Source organism: Sebastes fasciatus, chromosome 15, assembly GCF_043250625.1.
Source record: "Sebastes fasciatus isolate fSebFas1 chromosome 15, fSebFas1.pri, whole genome shotgun sequence".
Taxonomy (NCBI): Eukaryota; Metazoa; Chordata; class Actinopteri; order Perciformes; family Sebastidae; genus Sebastes; species Sebastes fasciatus.
Window position 1 is genome coordinate 22,496,686 of NC_133809.1, and position 24,305 is coordinate 22,520,990.

At 39.8% G+C, this 24,305-nt stretch overlaps 4 protein-coding genes across 7 annotated transcripts; 2 read left to right on the forward strand and 2 right to left on the reverse strand.

Annotated features, from left to right (window-relative positions):
- Positions 1-1,654: 1,654 nt before the first annotated feature.
- Positions 1,655-5,313, reverse strand: rsrp1 (arginine/serine-rich protein 1). Of its 3 annotated transcripts, none has more exons than XM_074661129.1 (5): positions 5,177-5,313; positions 3,594-4,082; positions 3,326-3,498; positions 2,128-2,208; positions 1,655-2,012 (listed from the first exon to the last, which is right to left on the reverse strand). In XM_074661129.1, exons 2-5 carry the CDS (start codon positions 4,057-4,059, stop codon positions 1,854-1,856), a joined length of 879 nt encoding a protein of 292 aa, XP_074517230.1. In that variant the 5' UTR covers positions 4,060-4,082; positions 5,177-5,313; the 3' UTR covers positions 1,655-1,853. The 3 variants fall into 3 exon arrangements, with proteins under 3 accessions (XP_074517230.1, XP_074517229.1, XP_074517231.1); XM_074661128.1 differs by having other exon boundaries at positions 5,065-5,298; XM_074661130.1 differs by lacking the exon at positions 1,655-2,012 and having other exon boundaries at positions 2,145-2,647; positions 5,065-5,299.
- A 2,472-nt stretch (positions 5,314-7,785) lies between these two features.
- Positions 7,786-9,882, forward strand: mgst3b (microsomal glutathione S-transferase 3b). Its single transcript, XM_074661139.1, has 4 exons — positions 7,786-8,021; positions 8,154-8,276; positions 8,546-8,618; positions 9,558-9,882. The coding sequence occupies exons 1-4, from the start codon at positions 7,896-7,898 to the stop codon at positions 9,656-9,658; spliced, it is 423 nt and encodes a 140-aa protein (XP_074517240.1). The 5' UTR covers positions 7,786-7,895; the 3' UTR covers positions 9,659-9,882.
- A 2,409-nt stretch (positions 9,883-12,291) lies between these two features.
- Positions 12,292-18,809, forward strand: tmem50a (transmembrane protein 50A). Of its 2 annotated transcripts, none has more exons than XM_074660424.1 (7): positions 12,292-12,431; positions 12,855-12,963; positions 14,291-14,403; positions 16,252-16,319; positions 16,516-16,608; positions 17,886-17,946; positions 18,051-18,809. In XM_074660424.1, the coding sequence occupies exons 2-7, from the start codon at positions 12,862-12,864 to the stop codon at positions 18,094-18,096; spliced, it is 483 nt and encodes a 160-aa protein (XP_074516525.1). In that variant the 5' UTR covers positions 12,292-12,431; positions 12,855-12,861; the 3' UTR covers positions 18,097-18,809. The 2 variants fall into 2 exon arrangements, with proteins under 2 accessions (XP_074516525.1, XP_074516526.1); XM_074660425.1 differs by having other exon boundaries at positions 12,299-12,431; positions 12,858-12,963.
- Positions 18,810-18,837: 28 nt separating this feature from the next.
- rhd (Rh blood group, D antigen) lies at positions 18,838-23,939 on the reverse strand. Its single transcript, XM_074660423.1, has 10 exons — positions 23,671-23,939; positions 22,425-22,611; positions 21,496-21,646; positions 21,236-21,383; positions 20,922-21,094; positions 20,596-20,733; positions 20,394-20,521; positions 20,223-20,302; positions 19,199-19,272; positions 18,838-19,039 (listed from the first exon to the last, which is right to left on the reverse strand). The coding sequence occupies exons 1-10, from the start codon at positions 23,819-23,821 to the stop codon at positions 19,013-19,015; spliced, it is 1,257 nt and encodes a 418-aa protein (XP_074516524.1). The 5' UTR covers positions 23,822-23,939; the 3' UTR covers positions 18,838-19,012.
- Positions 23,940-24,305: the final 366 nt, after the last annotated feature.

Here is a 24,305-nt window from a genome sequence, read left to right on the forward strand (position 1 = left end):
GTGTAAGCAGACAGATGATCATCAATCATCATCAACTGAGTCCGATCAGTATAAAACAGTATTACAGGTGTTCTACACAGCACAGATACAGTATTAGGAAAAGCACAGGTGTTAATAATAACATTAACGATGATCTGTGGTGTTCAAGTGCTCCAGTAAACACAATTATGCACTAAACCAGGACCCTAAAGCTAAATGGAATCATTAAGTTTATTATTTAACACCGGTGCTTTGTTGAAATGTCTTCCATCCGACCGCGGCCAACACAGTTCCCTTTAACACAGCAGTATATGGATACCTTATTATTTGTATGTAACTTTGGAACCAGTGCATCAGCTACCCTGATATTCAGACCGAATTGCCATTTTGTATCGTCATTCATATTTAAATCACCAATCAAATCAGACATGTTGGTGGTGATTCAGGCTGCTGCATCAACCTCAGTCTGAAACATGAACATGTATGGCAATACTGACACCATGTGGTCATCTTAAAATATGCAGCTGGTTTTGATCCACACATAAACACTCAGAAGGATTAAAACCCCTTTGGAAACAGAGTAAATGTGCAATTGAAGGCCGAGACACAAATTTGTATTTTTTTTTGCAATGAGGCAAATCTGCCAAATCTGTTTACCTGTTTGTACATGTACTCACTATTGTGAACACTTAGGCAATAGGCCTTTCTCACAGCCGACATTTTGACCTGTCATGGTATGAAAAGTGCAGATTTTAGGCCTACTAATAACACTGATGATGACTCGGCTCTATTCAAGGGTTTCAGTGAGTGACTGAGTCTGCATGCACAATACCAGGGAACGGAAATCAAAGCAGCTACATGGAAGTCAGCCATCATTAATTTAATTATTTACATCTGTGTTTTTCCTACTGTGAAATGTCTTCCATGAAAAAGACCTATTGGTATTTAGTCCTTTTTTGGAGTTTCAAATAATTATATTGCATCTCAACAAATTAGCTTTTGGCATATCCCACCATAAATGTTTTTTTCTTTAGTAGTTTACCAACATTCAGTTGCACAGAATTGTTTATTTATGTACCAATCATTAATTATTATTACACAGCTTTGTTGAATACTTGATTCTGATTATACACGGCGTTCTACGGTCTGTTATTGCTTTATAGCAGACCGTTGCTATGTAACACGGATCGTTGCTATGGGCAAAGTTCTGATCTCAGACTCTGGCAGACCGCTTGTGTGTCAAATTATTGATTTCATTAGTAAGTAGCCTTGTAATAAGCGGGATAATGTACAGCTAGCGGCACCATTTTTGTGAAATAAACCCCATAATTCAGGGTTATCCAACAGCTCAGCATCACGCTGTCGGGGTTTATTTCACAACAATGACCGGCTTGCTGTACATTATCCCTTACTTATTTACCCACTGGAATATCTAAAATACACCAGTACTTTACTCTAGTAACTGATTCTTAAGTAGTAAGGAATATTCCTGTATGGATAATTAACCTTGTTGTCACTATTGATCGAGGTAATACCTAATTTCTCTACAGGCATGATATTAGTCAGTGTTGGAAACTGCAAAACCTTGTTAACTCCCAATTACACCTTTTCCCTGAACAGTTAAAGGCTCAAGATGAGTGCAGTGCATTGATTTACTAGTTACAAAAACAGACACTTTTTTTTATCAAATAAATATCTTTATTGAATCACAATATACAACTTAGGGAGAAAAAAAAATGATAATCGCACCTGAATGAATTCTCCACTTCGTCTCACTTAACTCTAACATCTGAAAGAAAACGTTGACCATAAAATGGTAAAACATATGTACAAAAATATTTATAATATTTACAGTGTCCATGTACTCTGCCACACTAGTGTGATGAGGCGAGTGTGTGTTTGCGTGCTTTGGAGGTTCGGCCCGATTTGACTGCAATCCAGTGGCCGTAGGGCTTCCTGCTTTCATAGCTGTCCATTCTGGATGTTACCTTAACAGAAGACGGAGCGGCCAATATTGGTTTGAGCACGGAATTCTAATGGGATGAGATTAGGAGAGAAAAAAAAATTAGAATAATAATAAGTAAAGCAGTGTTTGATTTGGCTTTCAACATTAACAGTTTAGGAAAAGCTGTAATTTTAGTCACTTACATTAATGCTGAAAGAGATTGTTTTCCTTTTTGGGGACATCTTTGGGCTGGACAGATCATCATCAGACTCCTCATCACTGCTCTGTTTCAAAAAGACAAAAAAAAACGACCTAGTTAGATATGCGTGTACAACTGACAGTAGAGTGAGCTTTAACAGCTTGTAAGGTTCATATAGATGGATTATAGTTCCCATTGCTAATATTTATTTTCAACACTTAACACCCCTCCCATCCCACTGCTGTCAAAGGCTCAACCATTAAATGAATCCTACCAAAGAAAGATATTGAAACAGAATAAATAAAATAAAAAAATATCAGAGTAAAAAAAAAGGATGTCTTCTCTGTCTACAGTGGCAGCATGATGGTGACGTGGGTTTCCCAGCCCTCAGCACACGGCTGGTGAACCACTTATCTTTGGCATACGGAGAGGAGTTCTTCGTCAGTTCGTTTTTAGCTCTCTTGACAGGGATAGTCACTATAACGCAGTCCACACGCCTGTGCTCCATCAGCGAGTGAAGGATTCTGATAAATAACAACGACCCATTTCAACGGCAAGCATCAATACATTTGGAATGTCAATTCTACTGCCTCTCTATATGAAGTGGAGTGAGTGTAACAATGTCTGAATTGCTCGTGCATCATCTATGTGTATGATTAGCATTTGTATTGACTGTGTGCATCTTGGCTGATAATCTGCATATGTGTTTGTTTAATTGCAAACCTCCAAGTTGATTAACTTACACATTGTGAACATTACAAGACTTATTAGAATAACTTTCACGCAAACGTATTGTCATCACCCAAGTCACATGACAGCCCTTTAATCCCAGGTGCCGATGAGTGAAGGAGACCACTGTCATGTTATCTATGAAGACAGGAATAAATACAGAGAGTATGTATATTCCCTCAGGGGTCCATGGGTTAACACAAGACATAGGAATTTCAACACTAATCAATAGACACCTGTAGACATTGCAACAAAGATACAGTATATCAAACAGTGTAGCTTTGATAAAATGGTGTGACAGCTATGATCAACTTATATTATTAAAAAAATTCTCAACACCCCTTACCTTGTATTTATATGTGGTCCAAGATGGAAAAAAACATTTATGCCTTTAATAAGAATATGTGACAAAGCCTTATTTTTAGTGCGTATAATGTTCAATGTGAAGCTGACATTCACTCTCAGAAACCCACCTGTGACAGAGTCTCTTCAGGGTCTTGTCTCACCCATGTGTCTGGCGAAACCTGTTCGGACTCAACCGACTGCTCTGACAGGATTGGTTTCACACCTTCAGGAAGTTCCAGCTTCTCCACTCCTAGGATCCTCGTAGCATTGGCCTCTGCAGCTTTGAGTAGTTCACGTTTATCTGGGGAACACAAAAAAGGTTGGAGATAAGCTTTAATCACTTAAATTGAAAAATTTTTGCCAGAGTAATGACCCTCATTTTTCCAATCATCTTACCATCCAAACTCAAGTTGACAGATTGCCCTGAAGATCCGGACTTTGAGCCGCTTCCGTGGGTTGTGGGTGGGGACTGGGAATACCTGCTCACAGCCCTCCTGTGCCTGCTCACACGGCCGGAAGACCTGGAGCGGGACCTGTGGCGCCGTGGTGGGGATTGGCGGCCACGGCCATATCTGCGATGGTTGTCACACCGACAGCGGGAGGAAGGTCTGTGGCAACGGGGGTGAGAGCGGGACCTGGTGGGAGAGGAGGACCTGCTGCGGGACGAAGATGAAGACCTCTTACGTCCTTTGTGGCTGCCGCGTCCCCTGTGGCGGACAGAGCCAACGGAGGGTTTACTACCACGGCTGCCCCTGGAAGGTGATCGAGATGAGGCAAGGCTGTCCTGGTCAAAGATTACATTGATGCCATCACTCGGACGAACACCGGCCATTTCTGAATGTGAGTTTTCTGCCTTGGTCATTGTTTTTGTTGTCTGCACACGAGCTGAAATGAGACAGAAAAACCTTCATAAGTACTTTAAAATAATAACTTTTTACAGTAATTATTTTTTCTACGCTGTGGTGTGCTGGGGGGGCAGCACAACTAAGAGGGACACCTCAAGGCTGGACAAGCTGATCAGGCGGGACGGCTCTGTGGTCGCCACGGAGCTCGACTCTGGTGACGGTGGCAAAGGAAAGAACGCTCAACAGACTGCTGGCCATACAGGACAACGCAAGCCATCCTCTTCGGCTGCTGCTCCACAGACAGACTCAGGAAATCCTTTGTCCCCCGAGTCATCAAACTGTACAACACCTCTCTATGGAGGGGAGGGGGACAAGGGAGGACGGTCTGCAGGACAGATAATAATGCACTATACTCACTTTTAACAGTCTCTTCTGCACTATATTCACTTTTTTAATACTTGCGTATCACAGCTGTTACTCTGCACTATATTCAGTTTTAACAGTTTTTCTTCATCTCCTTGTATTTTTTATATCTGGTATATTTTTTTGTGCTACTTACTTTTTACTAACATGTTTTTGCACTTTGGAACTGTGATGTTGGAAACTTGAATTTCCCTCGGGATCAATATATATATATATCTATCTATAACCCTTGAATGAGCTCACCCCTTGTAGTCAAAGTAGCAAAAACGTTTAAGGTAAATGCCTTGATAATAGCAGCCAGTGTGTGTGTAAGCATGTGGCTGTTGTTGCGTAACATGGCAACTAAAGCCACGTGACTAACAGCTGACCTGGACTGGAGGAGGAGCCTTACTGGAAATTTCCGGAATGACGCAAGCTAAAGATAGCTTAACTCGCTTAACCCGCTGAGCTACCATCTGTTATCAACACAACAAGTCGCCATATCCATTTCCTTTACACGTATGATTAAAAAACACTGACATAAACCTTACATTACAGGACAACACATGTATAATCACACATAAACGATAGTCTGTTTGTTGTAGCTGTGGGTTACTCACCAGGTCGACTGAAGCTGGAAGCCTTTGTTCTGATAACGTCGATGTAAACGAGTTATAACGCTATTATTACGATGATTTACTTTCAGAGACGAATAACGAGACGATAACTTACGAATAGAAGTCAAAAGTGTTGTTCGTTTGTAGATAAATATGAGTTTAAATCGTCGTCTGTTCGGTGAAGTCGCTCCGTCTGGTCCGTCGTCGTCTCTCGTATGAACAACATGGCAGCCTCGCGCGGTGCATCATGGGGAGGAGCACGTGGAGGCGGAGCAACGGTCGACTGGAAAATTCCAGTCACGTGTTTTTAAACTTCTTCTTCGTTGGTGTTTTCGGATGTTGCATTGCTGCCACCCTCTGGAGGTCGTCTGTTACTGTCCCATCTTCATTATGTCTCAAGAAGTCAAGTCAAACAGACAGTTTTATTTATTTATTTGCACATATATAAAACTGCACAAAATCAAGTCAATGAAAAACAAACAAGAAATGTGTCAGTAGAGGTCAAGAAGCCTTACAGGCTTATACAATAACAATAACAAAAAAAGGAAGAAAGATTTAAACTAACATAATTTTAATAAATACAACAAAAGTTAAACAACAACAAGAAGTACACAAAATGTGCAGAAAAACTTAACCAAACAGTGGAAAACAATCCAATAAAAACAATGAAATACATACAAAAAACAGTAAAGAAAAAAAGAAAATATATCTAAACATATTTATTTACTTTTTATTAATTTTTTTGCACATATATAAAACTGCACAAAATCCAGTCAATGAAAAAAAAACAAGAAATGTGTCAGGAGAGGTCAAGAAGCCTTACAGGCTAATACAAAAGACCTCCCCCCAACCCCAGGAGAAAAAAACAACAATAACAAAAAAGGAAGAAATATCTAAACTAACATATTTAAAAAATACAACAAAAGTTAAACAACAACAAGAAGCACACAAAATGTGCAGAAAAACCTAAACAAACAGTGGAAAACAATCCAACAAAAACAATGAAATACATACAAAAAACTGTACAGAAGAAAAGAAAATATATCTAAACATATCAAAAGATAATTAGACATCATCGATTAAATGTGATGATAATTTCCTTTTAAAATGTTCTGAGGATAATGAATTCTAAGGATAACGAATTCTTCATCAGCTTGTTCAAACTCTGATAAAGTTCCCAAAGAATCCAATAATTTGGGCCGACCTGCAAAGCAACAGAGAAGCAGAGGTGTTTGGATCCACTTTGACTAGAGAAAAGGAGTGAAAATAGGGTGAAATGCAGAACACAGTATTAGTAAAAAATTGCCCTTCAATGCCTGTTGTGTCTTCACAGCTGTTATGAATGCATATGTTATAAATTTAAGTTCCAGCCGAGCCTGGCATGTAGTGGAGATAAGAAAAAAGCATGTCCTAATCAGAATCTGAATCAACTTTAAAGCTGCAGTGGGTAGAAATAGAGCACATATGATTTAAAAAAATATTTTTTAAACTGCCACTATATCCTGACAGTAGTGAATGAGACAGGTAATCTTAAAAAAATAATGTGCCTCTGTGTCCTCCAGTGTCCAGGTGTAATAATATATATATATATATATATATATATATATATATATAAAGCACCAACGACCAACAACAAAACAACAAGAATAAAATAAAAAAGTATACATACATATATGTATATTGCATATAATGATGCAATGAGAATATTACTAAAAAGACCGAAAGCACTATAAAAACTAATGTTTAAAAGATATTAAAAATATAAATATTAAAAATATAAATACAAACATCAATGCCTTACATATAAAGAACTATCTATACCAGTGCCTCCACAGCTGTGATTGGTACCGTTGTTGGATCTATTATGTACAAAAGTGCTTACAATGACCTGAAATAACCTGATTGTTGGATTTGTTGTGCATGAAGTGTTTGCGAGGACAGGGAGGATGCACGTTCTGTTCTTTTTGCAAGGTCAAAGAGAGAAAGGAGTCAGAAGGAGATAACAAAGAAGAAGATATGCAGCAAAGACATCACGTGCCATAATCTCATGAATATTACTATTGTGTAAACCATGAATAGACTGGATCAGGGATAGCTCGGGATTCAGACTTCGCGAACTGACCCATGCACTGTATGTTGTCAGGGACACGTTGATTGGATCCAGATATCTGTAAACTCTTTTATTTTACTTATGCAACATTGATTGTTCGGAATAAATTGAATCATTATGCTTTAACTCATCTGTTTGGAAATTCTCTTTGTCACACAAGATTAACCAACACGTAACTGGGCCTTGACCTCTTGGAGGTAGAAGGCCAGTTCCTTCACCGTGTAGTGCTAAATCTGATGTTAGACAACCGCAAGATTATGTCATTCTCAGAGTGATTTAGCCAGCATATCAATTTGTACATGAGATTTCTTTATACAGTTTGAAAAGTATTTATGCCAGACACAAACATTTCACTTGCACTGGAACATCATAGTGGTATTGCCCTTTAAATGGCTATACATGGACTGAATGATTATATAAGTATGTATGTGCATGTATACTTTTAGGAATGCAGTTATACAATTCCATTAACAATCAATTCAGTGCACATTATTATGATCAGACATTATTATTATTATTATTATTATTATTATAGTGGTATTGCCCTTTAAATGAGCTATAACCTGCTATAACCTCGCCAGGCACGCACGTGATCTCGCGATATTTTGTGTAGCTACACTGTTAGTTTGTTGCTTCCTGCGCCAAGCCACAAATCCCTGCTTCCTCTCCACTAGGCTACAAATTCGCTGCAGTCTTCTGAAAACTTGTCACACATCGAGCAGAGATGGACGTCCTGACTGTGTTGCCGTCCGAGTTTGGATACGCCATATTTACCTACCTGTACAGCTGGATTATGCTGGGCTATTTAGCTGTGAAGGTTGGGGGTGCCAGGAAGAAGTACGACGTTAAGGTTAGTTGCAATTTGACTTATAATGAAAACAAGTGCAAGTAAAGTTAATACTGCACGCTCATAGTTGCATTGGACGTGTTTTTCATTAGTGTTCTGGCTAATATATGATGTGTTTGATACTTTACTTTGCAGTACCCCAACATGTACAGTGACAAGGATCAGGTATTCAACTGTATCCAGAGAGCACATCAGAACACCCTGGAGGTTTACCCTCAGTGGCTCGTTTTCCAGACCATTGCAGCTCTTGTTTACCCGGTATGTATACTTTTTACACACTTTTTCATATATAGCCACAGATTACTTTAGTGTGTGTGCATCTTTTGCCACACTATTAGGGCTTGGAAGTGAATATTAAGGGCTACTAAACCTGGTGTGGGAGGGGCAAGCAATCCTCATGATCTTTGGCATAAATTCTCCAGATGATGACAAGCCAAAGACACGTGTCACAGTGATTAAGCATATTTTCATCACCCATGTATTTCCTGACTGTTTGTATTTCTCTTTTTCTATGTTCATAATCCTAGTTATCAGCAGCTGTGCTGGGGGCTATTTGGGTGACCAGCAGGTTTTCCTATGCCTGGGGCTACTACACAGGAGGTAAGACTGACATTTAAAGCAAAAGCACTTAAACTCACTTCACCCACTCTATTGTAATATATATAATAGATTTCACACACATTTCTAAGTTGACATAATGCATTTAAAATAACAAACCACCAATATTTTATATAAGTTTCAAATAATATATAATAGTGCATGGGTCAAAGTTATATGATTATAGGGACCCTAAAGGAATAAAACACAATCTACCTCTGCACAGGTCAGAAAATTACTCCTGACCGATGGAATTTGATCCTGTTATTCTTGTGAGAAATTGAACCCATAACAATCCATTTATAATTTCCGCAAACAAATACTCCTAACATAGGGTGTAAAGGTTGCAGTCCAGGCGTTCCAGAGGTTACAGTGATTGCTACAACATTTTGTTGCTCCTCACCTAGTTTTGTTTAATCATTTACAGAAGATAGCATTGAGCAAAGGATATTGAAACACTAAAAAAAGACATGCATCAATGAGGTCGAAATTATGGTAATTATTTAAAGGAACAGTAGTGTGTAACATTTCGGGGATCTATTGGCAGAAATGGCTCATAATATCATAACTATGTTTTCATTAGTGTATAATCACCTGAAACTATGAATCGTGTTTTCGTTAGCTTAGAATGAGCCCTTCATATCTACATAGGGAGAGGGTCCTCTACACAGAGTCCGCCATGTTTCTACAGTAGCCCAGTAGCCAACTCAGTTGATTGCAATTTGCAACCACACCACTAGATGCTGCCAAATCCTACACACTGTACCTTTAAGTTAAGAGGTTTTTAAAACAAGTAAATTAATGTATTATCAACAAAATATTAGCTGTTTGGAATTTCAAAGTCAAACATTCCCTCATGAACAAGTTTAGTGTTCCTTGTTGTTTCATATAATTCTGCTTTGGTGAAAGTTTTGCATTGTCCTGTTTTATGTTTTATTCCAGATCCAGCCAAGAGGATGCATGGTGCCTATGGCTACATTGGATTATTCGGCGTCATCTTTCTGTCCATATCTGTAGCCTTGCAATTGCTTGGAGTCTTTTAAGACGACTGTCATCTTGTTTACTCATTTATACCGGCTTGTGTGGGATTTTCAAATGTATCAACTATGAAGTAGCTGTACAAGTCTTTAAATGCTAATTTCAAATTATGATGCTAAATTTATTTTTATGGACCACTAACTTGATATCTTTGTCTTCCAATATTTGTTGTGAATGTCTCCATGTGATCGTCGACAATAAAGAAATGTAGATGCTGATTGATGCTACAGCCCTATGTGTCCTCTAGTGCTCTGTTCACAGTTGTAGGGATCACAGTTTGTGAATAATGAAAGGGTCGGCAGCGTGCATGAAAGCCCCATGTGACTCACACATGATGTTGCAGGCACAGATCTCCAATCAGATTATAAAGCAAATGGCTTCAGGAACATCTAAAGTATAAAACATGTTAACAAGCAATAACAGATCTAAGAAAATGTTCTGTTAGTGTAACTTTTTTCTCCCCTTGTTTCAATAAACAGCATGTTTTAAACAAGTATTTATATAGCTGCTCTGCACCCACACCACTGAACCAAAGATTAAGCAAATGCAAATAGGCCTATATACAAGGAAATAAAATGCACATAAATCCCTTGTTTAAAATCCTCTCTCTCATATTTATGTATCTTTTCATTATTTAATGTTTCAATTATATTTAAGTATTTTTTTTGTTTTGTATTTTTGCTTAAATATGTGTTAATTTAGTTACAAATGTAGCCTACTCTTGTATTATTTTCAGTATCGAGTCCAGCTTGTTTTGCAGTTTTCAGTAGCTTCATAAATGAATATGAAAGTGGATGGTCTCTACAAAATGCTCATCCACGGTGATCACCCAGGGATCATTTTCTGGGGAAATAATTAAGAAAATAACTACTAAGTCGGCTTTCTATAGTTTGGTGAGTGTTTGTAACAGATGGCACCTATATTCAATAGTTTTTGACTGAAACTGTTGTATTACACTGAAGAAAATGTGCACAGTCACTTTTAGTATGAAAGGTGATACTTTGTTATTATTATTGAAAAAACATTAAAATGCACAAACATTGCAGACTCAACATAATGTTACAGAGAAACGAAGAATGAATTTAAAGACATAAATAGAAATAACAGTGATAATTAAAAAAATAGGGATAATACACTTTAAAAATATCAATTTATAAGAAAAAAACATTATTCGTATTCAAAGAGCTCACTATACACTTTGACAGTTTATCCCTTTTTTATAGTGTTTATAAGTTTGAGAGTCTTGATATATTCTTTTAAAAATCCATTGAAACTTGTAACTTGTGTTACTTTATGTTTATGTATGTAAATTTAACCATACAGTGATGACACTTTGACAATCTAGTTGATATTATGATGAATACAACACCTTTCTGAAGATTTGGCAACCCTATCTAACCTATATGGACTCCTTACCAACACCTATATCTGATTTGTTATAACAAAATTATCAGACTTGATACATCATTAGTCATCTGAATAAGTCAGAACACTGCATCTCGTTATTTATGATTTCTTTATTTGTGTATTTAATTGTTTTTGTCTATATCCTTTTTAATACAATTAATAGTTAACTAGCCTACTCCTTTTGAGTATGGTTCTTTTTCAGTTTGTATGTGGGTGGGATAGGGAGGGAATTTTGAGCCATTTTTGTGTGAGTTTGTGTTTTGTATGTTTTGTATATTTGGTTAACTAAAAAAATTGGAAAAAAAGTTGATATTATGATGAGTTGTACACAATAATAATCTTTCATTTGAGTCCAAAAGGTAAGTGAATGTATAATGATCAAATAAAAATATAAGGTGATACTACCCATGCGCTAATTTATGTCACATCTTTTTTCACAAGTCAATTGACGTATTTTTGTTTGTTTATTTGTTTATTTGTTTTTCACAATTCAAGACTATACAACATAACACAAAAATAAATGAATAATATAAAGTGCAGGAAGAGTGCAAAAAACCCACTGGGCTTATCTGAAGCCTCCACCTAGAGACAAGATTAATATAAAGAAATAATAACAATACAGTAAATATATCAAAAAAGATAAGTGTGTGTGTGTACGTATTAATATACCTACATACCAAATAGGACTTTTTGAGTAGCCCATTTGCTTGGAATGTTGCACAAAAATTCCTATTTTGTCCACAACACCTTGAACGCACCAGTATCAAGAGGCTCCCTCATCATCAAACGGCTGTCTGTACTGCGCATGTGCGTCACTGAGCTCTATCTAATGATGGGAATTCCGTCTCTTTTTAGTGAGCCAGATCATTTGGCTCAGCTCACCAAGAAGAGCCGGCTCTTTCGGCTCCCAAACAGCTCTTCATTTTACCACTTCTGCCTTTTATAATTCAGCCAAATTTAGCGCTGTTTTGACCTATCATTAGTATGTGTGCACATATATCACTTAAATTATTCAATATAATTATACTAAACCTTATAATTTCCAGAATACATTAATTTCACATGCTGCTTCGTTTCCGACTGTCACTCATCTTGTCTGCTATTCGCGCACCACACTCCTCTCTCTTTCTCTCATCCTTTCCCTCCTGCTCTGTACCTGAAGACCGCGCGGAGAAGATGTCCTATCATCCTGCCATGAATTAAGTAAAGAAAAAGACAAAAAACGGACGGGAGCCGGTTCTTATCGTTCACTCAAAAGAGCCGGCTCAATGAACCGGCTCGTTCGTAACCAACACATCACTAGCTCTATCGGAAGCAAAGTCGGGCTTATTATCCAGAGAGGTTCAACACATCAAAAACCGAAAATAAAAGGTAAAAAACCTTTGATAAAATGACATTACAAGCCAGTAATGCTGTCGGGGTGTGTGTTTTTAGCTCGGTACTACCGCTGTCGTTTGAGTTGTGCTGGTATTTATATTAGCAACTTCGTAGCAACAAGAAAGCTTCAAGGAAATGTGAACAAAAGAGACGACACGGGCCTGTTTTTAATCTGCTGCATGTGTGTTTTCACAACGATCAAGTGGATACCTCGACAGACTTATTGTCGAATAGATGTCACCGAGCTTTAGAGTAAAGATAGTCGGTGTTTGTTGTTGGTGCTTGGTGTATAAACCAGAGAGTTGAGCATCATCCTACTGTACAGCTAACTACTTTACAGAGTTCTCATATCTCTCTATACAGTTGTTGATGTTGTTGTTTTATTGTTGGACATAACGCCCTTGTCTTTTCCCCCAGCAGAGTCATGTCAGGTTTCCTGGACGGGATCCGGTGTGGAGACTGTGAGTGCAATGTGGACTGGGGAGAGAGAAGAAACGCCATCGCATCTATAGCTGCTGGAGTGCTGGTACTACACTGATTTCACTCAGATACACTGTAGCTACAGAGGGGACATGTAGGGTGCTCTCATGTGTCTTCCTGTTCTGTGGTTTGCCTAGTTACTAATGATGATGCAGAGCTGTGTATTCTTGTTTTGAATAACCAGGATGTGCAGATTTATTACACATCATGTTCATACTTGTCTCTGAAGTCCCCCTTGGGATGGCAGTAGCTCAGTCCATAGGGACTTGACTTCGGAACCAGAGGGTTGCTGGTTCAAATCCCATGGACCAAGTACTGAGTGTGAACTGGTTGTTGGAGAGATGCCAGATTGCCTCTTGGGCACTGCCGAGGTGCCCTTGAGCAAGGCACCAAACCCCCAACTGACTCTAGAAAGAGCCTTTAATGGTTTTATGTTACCTGAAGGCCACCGTAGTTCTCCGACACGCTTGTGAAACTGCGGTAAACTTGAGCCGCAGAGTGCTAAACCGTGGTACCGTCAGCCGCCGTCTGAGTTTCGTTGCTCCTAAATTAGGGTTATTATTGTAAGGATGGCCTCTGAGTGAGGCAAACGACATTACCAAGGTTATGCACTGGCGGCTCGCTTTACGCAGTCTTGGAAAGGGAGGCGTGAATAGAGCGTTACTCAGTTGGTTGCAATCTGCAACCACACCACTAGATGCTGACAAATCCTACACACTGTACCTTTAAGTTAAGAGGTTTTTAGAACAAGTAAATTAAAGGGACTGTTTGTAACTTCTTACACGTATAAATCAATCCGGGTCGGTGTCCCATGCGTGCTCACGTGTGGCTACGCTGTTCAGACAAGACTCCAACACAAACTACACCAAAACCGCAAAGTTATATCTAGTGAAGCCCGTCTGTTAAACAGTGTTGGCCGCGGTCGCAGGACGCGGGGGAGACCGTAGCTTTGGTCTCCAGGGCCGGAGTCTCTGCTGTACTCTGCTCCTCTGCTCCTCTGCCTGCCTTCACTCACACACCGCGCTCGTTCTCACTATTTCGCTCCACTCTTACGTGCATGCGCGCACACTCCACACTGCAGAAGAGTTAGTTTAGCTCTGAGAATATCTAGTGAATGTACAGTGGACGTTTGTGCAGAAATAAATGCTGCAGCTCCTCCAGACCAACAGAGGTTTCCCGTGGCGCCTGTCAGGTGCAGCCCCCTCGCTCTGACATCTCTCTCATTAACGCATGTATATAAGTCCTGTTTGTGCATGTGTGTGTGTGTCCTGTATATATAACAGAGTGAAAAAATGTAATTTCCCCTCAGGATTAATAAAGTGCCTTTCTACTTCTTTTTCTTTTTCTAACTGTGGATCTTGTTGTTGTTGCAGTTCTTCACTGGTTGGTGGATCATCATCGATGCAGCAGTGAAATATCCTGATGAGGGAGACTTTCATCATGCCTATCACACTTGTGGAGTCATCGCTACAGTGGCCTTTCTCATGTAAGCGGACTCTTTCTGTCACTGGAAATGTTAGATTCTTCAGTTTCACAAACGGGTCTCATCACAAGGTTCAATTACTGTATGTGGTACAGTGTGTAGGATTTGGCAGCATCTAGTGGTGTGGTTACAGATTGCAACCAACTGAGTGCCCCTGCGCTCACTCCTTCCTTTCCATAAGACTGCAGTAACGTGAGCCGCCAAGTGCAAAACAACGTAATTCGCCTCGCTCAGAGGTCATCCTTACCATAATAACACTACTTTAGGAGCAACAGAAGTGAGACGGCGGCTGGCGGTACCACGGTTTTGCACTCTGCGGCTCACATTACCGCAGTTTCACAAGAGTGTCTAAGAACTACGTTGGCTTTCAGTTGACGTAAAAAATACGAAAGGCTCTCACTAGAGCCAGTGTTTGATTTGTCCGTTCTGTGCTACCGTAGAAACATGCCGGACTCTGTGGAGAGGACCCGCTCGCTAAATCACGAATCATGCTATAGCAAAGGCATGGCCCGCCCTACACTGCCTCTGATTGGCCAGTACTTGCTGCCTTAGTTGGTTGTATTGGTTAGGTTTAGGGTAAGAATATCATGGTAAGCCAATCAGAGGCAGAGTAGGGCGATCATGCCTTCACTATAGTAGGATTCGTAATATCACGACCTGCTCCATGTGTAGATAGGAAGGGCTCCTTCTAAGCTAACGAAAACACAACAATTCTTAGTTTCAGGTGATTTATTCACTAATGAAAACATAGACTATGAATATGATATTCCATTTCTGCCAATAGATCCCCTGAAATGATGCACACTGTTCCTTTAAGCTTTTAGCCCCATCTCCAGGCCTTCCTCAGCGTATGGAGTTGCTCATTTGTCATGGAGATGATATAGTTATTATCACGTGACCTAAGTGTGGAGTTTTAGTCACATGATAACTGGTGGTCGTCTATTGGGGAGGTGCCCTGTTGTCTCTGTCCAAGAATGGTGTCTGGTGATGTCGATGGCCTCTTTAATCTTTCACCCACTAAACCATTTCCATAACAAATGAGCAAAGCCAGGGCCATGACACGGGGCTGAAAGCCTTCTGAAACACTAAGTAAGTGGACCTTGTGATGGTAATGATTTGATCCTCCGGTTGTTATTTACCAGCTCGATGGATGCTTCAGTTTAGGAGTTGAGACCTTCATAATGCTTAAGGATGCACCGATACCAGATCTGATATCGTGCCGACACTGACTCAAATAGCTGGATCGGTTATCGGTGACAATAGAGCCGATCTATTCACTTATGTTTATATACTATATACATTATATACTGGAATTTTAACTCCTGTTTAAGTTTTGACCAATTTGTTGCTGCATTAAACAGGTTTACACTTAAATTGTAATTCCTGTTAATTTTGAAGATTTTTTGACCAAGTTGTTGGTATACGATTTATTATTTTATACAATTCCGTAAATGTATATCTATGTATTTATTTGTTACATTTTATTTTGCAATATTAGGAAGGCAATGTTTAAGTCAAGCCTGATGTTGCCTTACACATAAAAGGACGATCCCAGTCACTTCCACACAGTGAGGCATACAGCTCATTAATCAAACACTGGTATCGGATCGGTACTCGATATCGGCCGATACCCAAATCCCAGGTATCGGTATCGGGACTGAAAAAAGTCGGATCGGTGCATCCCTAATAATGCCTATACTGTTTACAGTCTATGGGACAGGCTTCCTAATTGTATTCAGTTGTCACCCTGTGACCTGTCCACATAAGAAATCAGGTAAAACAGTAACTTACGAGGTAGCTTCTGTTCTGATGTGTTTGTAATTATTTTTTTATCTCATTTGACACATCTAGGATAAATGCTGTTTCAAACGGCCAAGTGAGAGGAGACAGCTACAGTGAGGGCTGCATTGGACAGACGGGTGAGTATGAGAGGACATGATGAACTTCTCTACGCTCTCCCCTCACAAACACTTAATTTCCCCATTTCTCATTTCTAATGATGGCCAGTTTCCTTGTATTACCATTACAACATACATGCAGTAAAATACAAACCCATAAAAAAAAGCTCTGTGGAGCGTCACCCAGTAACGCACCCTTTCTTATCTCTGCTTGCAGGCGCCCGAGTGTGGCTCTTCATTGGCTTCATGCTGGCATTCGGCTCCCTCATTGCCTCTATGTGGATTCTGTTTGGAGGATTCGTAGTGCCTCGTAAGTCCTGTTGTTCTCGCACTGACTGTCCAGTAATCAGTTTTTTGCGTGTGACATTGACAAGCAGTATTAAGCAACACAGTGTTTTTTGGAAATTTCAGAGATGAAAGAGAAGCCAGTATGATGCAGTAACTTCATATACATATGCTGCATGAAGCGAGCAAATTGTTGTTCATTCCAATCATGAACAGCTCCTCATTTACTACATGTGGCAATGTGTCAAATTATACACATGGCTAGGGCTGCACAATTAAACGAATATTAATTTGCAATCACAATTTTGGCTTCCCACAATTAAATGAGCGTGATCGCCTGCGATATTGATGTTTAAAATGAAAACTCTGCTGCAAATATCAAATCAACCGCTTCCTAAACCAACAGCCAGCCACCAGCTGGTGATCGAGATGTTTTGGTTTCACTTTTGGGTATAGATATTATCTATACAACCAATGTGTTTATGATTAAAATAAGAGCAAAAAATTGTTTATCTAACTCTTAGTATTGCTAATATTGCTCTCGAAGTGCACCAGATTGAAGCATTTAACTTTAAAATGTAGCTAACAAAGTGGTAGGGTGAATATTCCTGTATTTTTCCTTATTGCAATATATATATATGGCAGAAAAAAAATATTGCAATGTCAGTTTTTTCCAACATCATGCAGACCTAATTTGTACATTAACAGGAATGTAGCACAGCATGGAAGTGAAAGCAGTGCTATGTTTATTTTCATTTGAAAGTGCAATAAAATATGTTGTTGCTAAAATCAATGAATAATCGTGATAAATAATCGTGATCTCAATCCATCCATCCATCCATCCATCTGCAACCGCTTATCCCGTTAGGGGTCGCGGGGGGGCTGGAGCCGATCCCAGCCGACATTGGGCGAAGGCAGGGTACACCCTGGACAGGTCGCCAGTCCATCGCAGGGCTGACACATAGAGACAGACAACCATTCACGCTCACACTCACACCTACGGGCAATTTAGAGTCCACAATTTAACCTAACCTGCATGTCTTTGGACTGTGGGAGGAAACCGGAGTACCCGGAGAAAACCTACGCTAACACGGGGAGAACATGCAAACTCCACACAGAAGGATCCCAAGCCGGATTCGAACCTGCAACCCTCTAGCTGTGAGGCGCCAGTGCTAACCACTGCACCACCGTGCAGCCCCGTGATCTCAATATTGATCAAAATAATTGTGATTATCATTTTTGCCATGTGCAGCCCTACACATGGTCTCATTTAGTAAGCTGTAAATCTGTTGTCTCTTACAGATAAGGCTGCCGTGTACCCTGGTATCGCCATTTTCTTCCAAAACGCGTTCATTTTCTTTGGGTGAGTCCTCAGCAGCATCTTACTTCAAATCCATGCTTACACATCATCACAGGTATTTATGTGTAAATACTTTTCTTACACTCTCTTCCTATCTTCTGATTTAGGGGTTTGGTCTTCAAGTTTGGACGTACAGAGGATCTGTGGCAGTGATGGACTCTGTGTGTCTTCATGTCCACTGTTTATACACTCTGCTCTCTATATTGTATGAGACAATATGCTTTAGTGGTTATTCACTTTATATATGAACTTTGTTTCGCTTTCAAATTAACGTGTTTAATTTATACTGTTGACTGTATACTGGCTAAATCATAACTAAGCACAAAGTTTCATAGATTCCTTTAACGTTTTGAATGTGGCACATCTTTAGACGTGTCTATTTGCACTCAGACTGTAGCCATGTTGTTATAATGGTTTACAACTTGTGTATAGCAAAATGTGTATTTTGGGAGCTTTACTTCTCTGAACTGTCCACATTTCCTTTGGGTATACTTACTTTTATCACATCCTTTTAATTTGAACAGTCTTTTTAAGTGGTACAAAATATCATTGAGGGCAATATTTCATAATACTGTACACATTTACTGAATGTAACCATACGGGGTTGTTTGTGTTTTTCCTGAAATAACAGTTAAGTCAGCTCTGAAACTTTGCAGTCATCCAGATTCATTGTTGAAGGCTAATTAGCTCACACTGCTGACATGAGGTCAACTAAGGTTTCGCAACTGTTGGGTATTAAATGTGTGTACTGGAGATTTGTATTTGACTGCAACACTTAAACCATTCGCTTGTGTAACATCCAAACCATGAGGTCAGTTTCTGACAACCATGGCAACATTAAACAGAAAAACATACTGGGCAGTAAATGAGTCTCGCATTCATGCTTCCACGGTTCAAGCTCGATTTTTAAAAATAATTTATTCCAGTCTTGCACACATAAAATGTCTAATAACTACTTTGCATGAAAGTAAGAAAAAATTGTAAGAAATGATATATATTGACATGAATGAACACCAAAAATAGTTTGTACTTCCAGGATCTCACTTGGTCTCCTTCTTTCTCCGTCTTCTTACTTGCGCACTGCGAGATGGGGAAACTGCAAAACATAAAAATACTTGCTGTTTTTACCTTTTTATGGTATGGCACAACACAAAATAACACCAATTCCATCACTGTTCAGTATCATTATTGATCATTATAATTGATCTTTTAAGTGATATAATTGTTGTAAGAAGATAAAGTCTTGATTGCCAACCTCCCAGAAAGCCTGATCATCAAAACATTTCCTGTCTTGGGGCGGTCGCCAGAAGTTCCACTTGAGTAGGAGCCCTGAAAACAATGACATATAAAAGTAATTAAGAAAGCTCACAAATGGCACGCATACTGCATAAAACTAGGGGTGTAAGAAAATATCCACACACTTGAGTATTGCAATATTATGTGTAGGAGCCAGATGGTGTATCAGGTCTCCTGGGGATTATTGGTAGCCTACTGAAATGCATAAGTAGGAACCAATCTTGGCCGGGTCAGGTGTTCCACCCGGAAGCATAAACAGTTTTTGAACGCTGAGGTAGCATGTTGCTGCAATCGTTACTTGTATATTGTTTGTTTGATGTGTTTGGAGTGAATGTGTAATCAAGTTAAGGGATAAACTTCATGGGAAAAAAATGAACAAATGTAGTGTTTGAGCATAAAGTGTGTTTCGGACCATGATTATAGACGGTAACGTAAATCTGCGTGTCAATCAGGTGAGCCCGGTGCGATACCTCAGTGGCTTAAAGCTTGGCTTAGCCTCTACATTATGTTTTGCGATACTGTATTGATTCTCATAAACTCTTATCAGTTTTGTATTAATAGTTTACATGCAAAAATTCATGGCAGACAGCGTTGTAATCTATGTTCAGCAGTTTGACTCCTCCACTCCCACATATACTGAGACAGGAAGTAGCGTAAGAGTGCATCGGTAGCATTAAAAATTGCAATATATTGAATCGTAACCTATATCATAATACGTTGTTATATACACAGCCCTACATAATACGGTGTTGATATACACCTGTGGTTGTCAACCTGTGTATTGTTACACACTGTAAAAAAAGAGATGACCTCTAGATTTCACTAAAATACTGAAAACCTAAAGTAAGATATGAATTGGGTCAAATTTCACTGTTGATGGCACTCTGTTGCGACTGAATAATTCAAAATGGACCTTCTGTCTTCTAGTATGATTGAGCCAGACTGTTAATAATGGAAGCCCTATTACTAGAGAGAAGACTTACCTGTAATGATTCCCATGGACAGACTCAGAGCGATGGTGATGAAGAGAGTGCAAATGTGAAATACAGCAAACCGGATTGCCCTACAAAATAAAGGACCGATTACACAGGTGTCACACCTTTTGTGTGTGTGTGTGTTGCAATGCAATCATATTATCACAGCTGCGTTCTCACGTTGTGTGATCATCACAGTCTTTAATCTGTAGGAGGAGATGTGCCAGCCATCCCAGTAGACCAGGGAGCCCATGTGTGCTCAGGACAGCGCAGGTGTCATGGCACTCGAATGCACGCAGCATGTGGATCTGGAAAATAAGAGCTTATGATGAGCTGTGATGTATTTAATCAAGGGGTTACGTGTTCATGCGGTGATCATAACCTTGAGATATCGCAATCCGATGGTTGACACAACAGCAGCGGTGAATCCGATCGTCATGGCTTCCCATGGCTGACGAACCACTGACATGGAAACCCCAACAGCAACACCACCAGCGAGGATGCATGACTGCATATGGATCTGACAGAGGAGTGAAGATACACGCCCCATTATAAATTAGATCTCACTGGTATTTAAACTCACTGATTCGATTTTTGAGTGGCTCCCGTGGTGCTTAAACAGGTAAAAGTCCTGTCACTGTAGGCCAATAATGACTCATGTTCATGAAAGAGCGTAATGTTGTGTTAGCATATCAAGTGTCAGAATACCGGGTTGAGTTTTCCCTTGGGGCTGGAGAGCACAGAAACAGCAGCTGCTGTTACAGCGCTGACAGCCAGGGCCAGGTAGGTGCTGCACACGGCGCCCAGCTTCCTCCCAGGAGTACGGCTGTCCACGAGAACTGAATTAAAACTGGGCCAAAACATCCAGAGAAACAAAGTCCCTGGAGAACAGAGGATTCAGATTCTGCTTTAACAAGGTAGATGCTTGATAATGTAGGGTTTGAACTGAATGTTAGCCAACCCACTGGCTGCACCGTCCTACAAAACCCAGTAACATCAGAAAAACATAGCTCACACCTTACCCAGTACGGCGAATAATCCTGTTTTGCGGTCAAATTTCTCTTTTTCAAATTGCTGCTCGCACCCTTTCCGATACAGGATCCAGGACGTCATGAGTCCAAAGAAGGCCCCAAAGATGTGAAGCAGCATGATGCTGTTCAGAGGTTGGACCTATAGGGTTAGAAAACATCACATTTCTATGTACTGCATATGTATGATGTGAATATACTTGGCCTCAAGAACTGATGTAAAGGTGAAAAACACATGATTAACAATTGCTTACCTTCAGTAGAGTCTGGAGGAGCCATTGATTCAGGACAAACCCTGACACTTCCAGCAGGGCCATGAGGATGAGGTGGACAGGGTTGGTCTTCCCCTGCACGGCTCCGATTGAAATGAGGGCAGAGGCTGTGCACATCTCAGCAACCACTAAGCTATATTAAGACATTAGAACCATTGGCTCAGAACTGTGAAATGTGTATTTTGTGTAAGTAATGTATATTTTCAGAATGTTGTTGTTGTTTAAAGGTACAGTGTGTAGGATTTGGCGACATTTAGTGGTGTGGTGGCAGATTGCAACCAAATGAGTACCCCTCCACTCACTCCTCCCTTTCCGAGACTGTGGTAGCGTGAGCCGAAGAGTGCAAAACCGTGGTAACGCCGTTCGCCTCACTCAGACGCCATCCTTACCATAATAACACTACTTTAGGAACAACGTAAGTCAGACGGGGACTGGCGGTACCAGATTTTTGCCCTCTTCGCCTCACTTTACTGCAGTTTCACAAGCGTGTCGGAGAACTACGATGGCCTTCAGGTAACATAAAAACGTGAAACGCCTTCTCTAGAGCCAGTGTTTGGTTTGTCTGTTCTGGTCTACTGTAGAAACATGGAGGAGCAACATGATGGACTCCGTGAAGAGGACCTGCTCCCTATGTAGATATGAAGGACTCTTTCTAAGCTAACAAAAACACAACATTTCTTAGTTTCAGGTGATTATACACTAATGAAATCAAAGTTATGAATATTCCATTTTTGCCAATAGATCCGCCTAAGTGTTACACACTGGTCCTTTAATACATCTCTGTGCCATTATCTTTTGCTATATAGGCTGTACTGGGACAAATGGATTCTGTAAAGATCATTTGCTCGAACAGATGTGTGACATCAAATTTTAAAAAAGTGAGAAAGCGGCTGCCTTAGCCGATGACCTACCTTCTCAAATCTATCCTGATCTTTCCTCTGTAATACCACGACTCTGTTCCGTTGAGTATGATAGCCCATTGGGTTGCCATGGCAGCCACCAGGAAGTTGAACCCAGAGCCACTGAAACCATACCGCACTAGAAAAGTGCACAAGAAGCCGAAACCTAGAATCACCATCACATTCACATCCTGGAACTCTGAAAGAGAAAGGGAATAGTAGGCTTTAAAAAGTGCCAGATATAGCGAATTCTCTTGAAAAAATTTAATCTGATTTTTCATCACTCATAAATATGTAAACAGAAATCTACCATGGAGAGATTGTGGGGCACTAGATGCTGATCACTCCCATATATTTTATAAATGTCCCAAAATAGTACTGTTTAGGAAGGTGGTACACAACACGGTACAAAAGGTACTAGGATATGATATCACTATGAGTTACATGACTCTCTTCATGTGTAATTTGAATTCTACTGAGGGAAACGTATGAATAAGTGATAAATATCTGGTCAAGATATTGTTAATATATTAACAATATCTTGACCAGATATCTATCTTATATCTTATATATATTTTCTTACTAGCTATTGCTAGTAAGAAAGCTATCACAAGGAAATGGGGTAGAGTGGAACCCCCTTCAAACGAACAGTGGATGGGGGTAGTAGAGGAGATATACATAATGGAGAAGCTGACACATCGTTTAAGACTGCAAGAAACACAGATGGAAGACAAGTGGGAGAAATGGACATTATTCAAAAACCAAAACAGCGACGAAGACGGCAGAAAGGACAACTGATTGAGTTGGAAATGACATGAGAATGTATGGAATAATGGAAGTGTAACTCCCAAACATGAGTCCTGTATGTATTGTTTCCTTTGTTTGTGGGTCTGACTGTGTACATGCCCATGTGTTGTTGATATGTACATAACCTTGAAAAACATCAATAAAAACTAAAGTGGAAAAAAAAAGTGCCAGATACCTGAATCACAATACAGTTGTACAAAACATGATCATTTCTGCTGTACTGAACAACCCCAGGTCATCTGTTCCTAAAGAACCAGCAACTGTTTGACCTTATCAATGCCCAACAGTAATAACTGCAGCCACTCCCCTTTACTACCGGATTCTAGTTTGTCCGTTTATTTAGCTTTTTAAAGAAGCTTTAGCTTAAAATATTTTTTTCATTCATGATCTATTCATCTTTAAACCTCCATTGTCTCACCACCCTGATTCACCCACCCCCTTCCAAACTCACCTGGGTAAAAGTTGCTGAAGGTAATCCCGTCTGCTTTTGCATTGCTTTCGATCTCAACGTAAAAGGCATATATGACAATGAATCCTGTCTGCAGAAAAATCAGCAAAGGTGCCAGACGTGAGCGCAGACTTGGTGCGTACTGAGGAGCCATTGGAGAGGTTCCCTGAGCACTCCTCTTCCAACTGACGCATGGGTAGACCTGGCACTCTGAGCAGGGCGAAACTCAGAGCACATCTTTTCATATTTATCAGCTGCCTGCTGGGGGACACGTCTGACTAGCCTTGCCTGATACCGGCCAGAATTGTGAACTTGTTCAACTCGGAGGAGTAGGCGGATTCAAAGGTCTGGATCCAGGCAATGACTATAGTCATGAGTGAAGATTATTTTGATGCTTAATTAAAGAAAAACGCTTTATTCCTTTAAACCAAACAGCCACAATGCAGCCCCCTTTAAAACAAATTACAAAAGGATTGAGGTCATGATAAATATCCATGCATTCATGTTGAATTGCATATGAAGTCATTAGCCCATAGTTACTTTTGAAAAAATGCTGTTTCCAAGAAGAGGGACAGAACAAAATGCAGCATTATTAGCATATAAAAGTATTATTATATGCTAATAATGCTGCATTTTGT

Excerpts from the sequence above, each read along its gene's own strand:
- rsrp1 (XM_074661129.1), bottom strand. The coding sequence starts at position 4,059 with ATGACCAAGGCAGAAAACTCACATTCAGAAATGGCCGGTGTTCGTCCG. Across the intron at positions 3,499-3,593 it reads TGTCAACTTGAGTTTGGATG|ATAAACGTGAACTACTCAAA; the intron begins GTAAGATGATTG and ends TGTGTTCCCCAG. Across the intron at positions 2,209-3,325 it reads CTGAAGAGACTCTGTCACAG|AGCAGTGATGAGGAGTCTGA; the intron begins GTGGGTTTCTGA and ends TTTTTGAAACAG.
- mgst3b (XM_074661139.1), top strand. The coding sequence starts at position 7,896 with ATGGACGTCCTGACTGTGTTGCCGTCCGAGTTTGGATACGCCATATTT. Across the intron at positions 8,277-8,545 it reads TTGCAGCTCTTGTTTACCCG|TTATCAGCAGCTGTGCTGGG; the intron begins GTATGTATACTT and ends TCATAATCCTAG. Across the intron at positions 8,619-9,557 it reads CTGGGGCTACTACACAGGAG|ATCCAGCCAAGAGGATGCAT; the intron begins GTAAGACTGACA and ends GTTTTATTCCAG.
- tmem50a (XM_074660424.1), top strand. The coding sequence starts at position 12,862 with ATGTCAGGTTTCCTGGACGGGATCCGGTGTGGAGACTGTGAGTGCAAT. Across the intron at positions 14,404-16,251 it reads GCTACAGTGGCCTTTCTCAT|GATAAATGCTGTTTCAAACG; the intron begins GTAAGCGGACTC and ends TGACACATCTAG. Across the intron at positions 17,947-18,050 it reads AACGCGTTCATTTTCTTTGG|GGGTTTGGTCTTCAAGTTTG; the intron begins GTGAGTCCTCAG and ends CTTCTGATTTAG.
- rhd (XM_074660423.1), bottom strand. The coding sequence starts at position 23,821 with ATGGCTCCTCAGTACGCACCAAGTCTGCGCTCACGTCTGGCACCTTTG. Across the intron at positions 21,647-22,424 it reads ATCAGGATAGATTTGAGAAG|CTTAGTGGTTGCTGAGATGT; the intron begins GTAGGTCATCGG and ends GTCTTAATATAG. Across the intron at positions 20,522-20,595 it reads TCGGATTGCGATATCTCAAG|ATCCACATGCTGCGTGCATT; the intron begins GTTATGATCACC and ends CTTATTTTCCAG.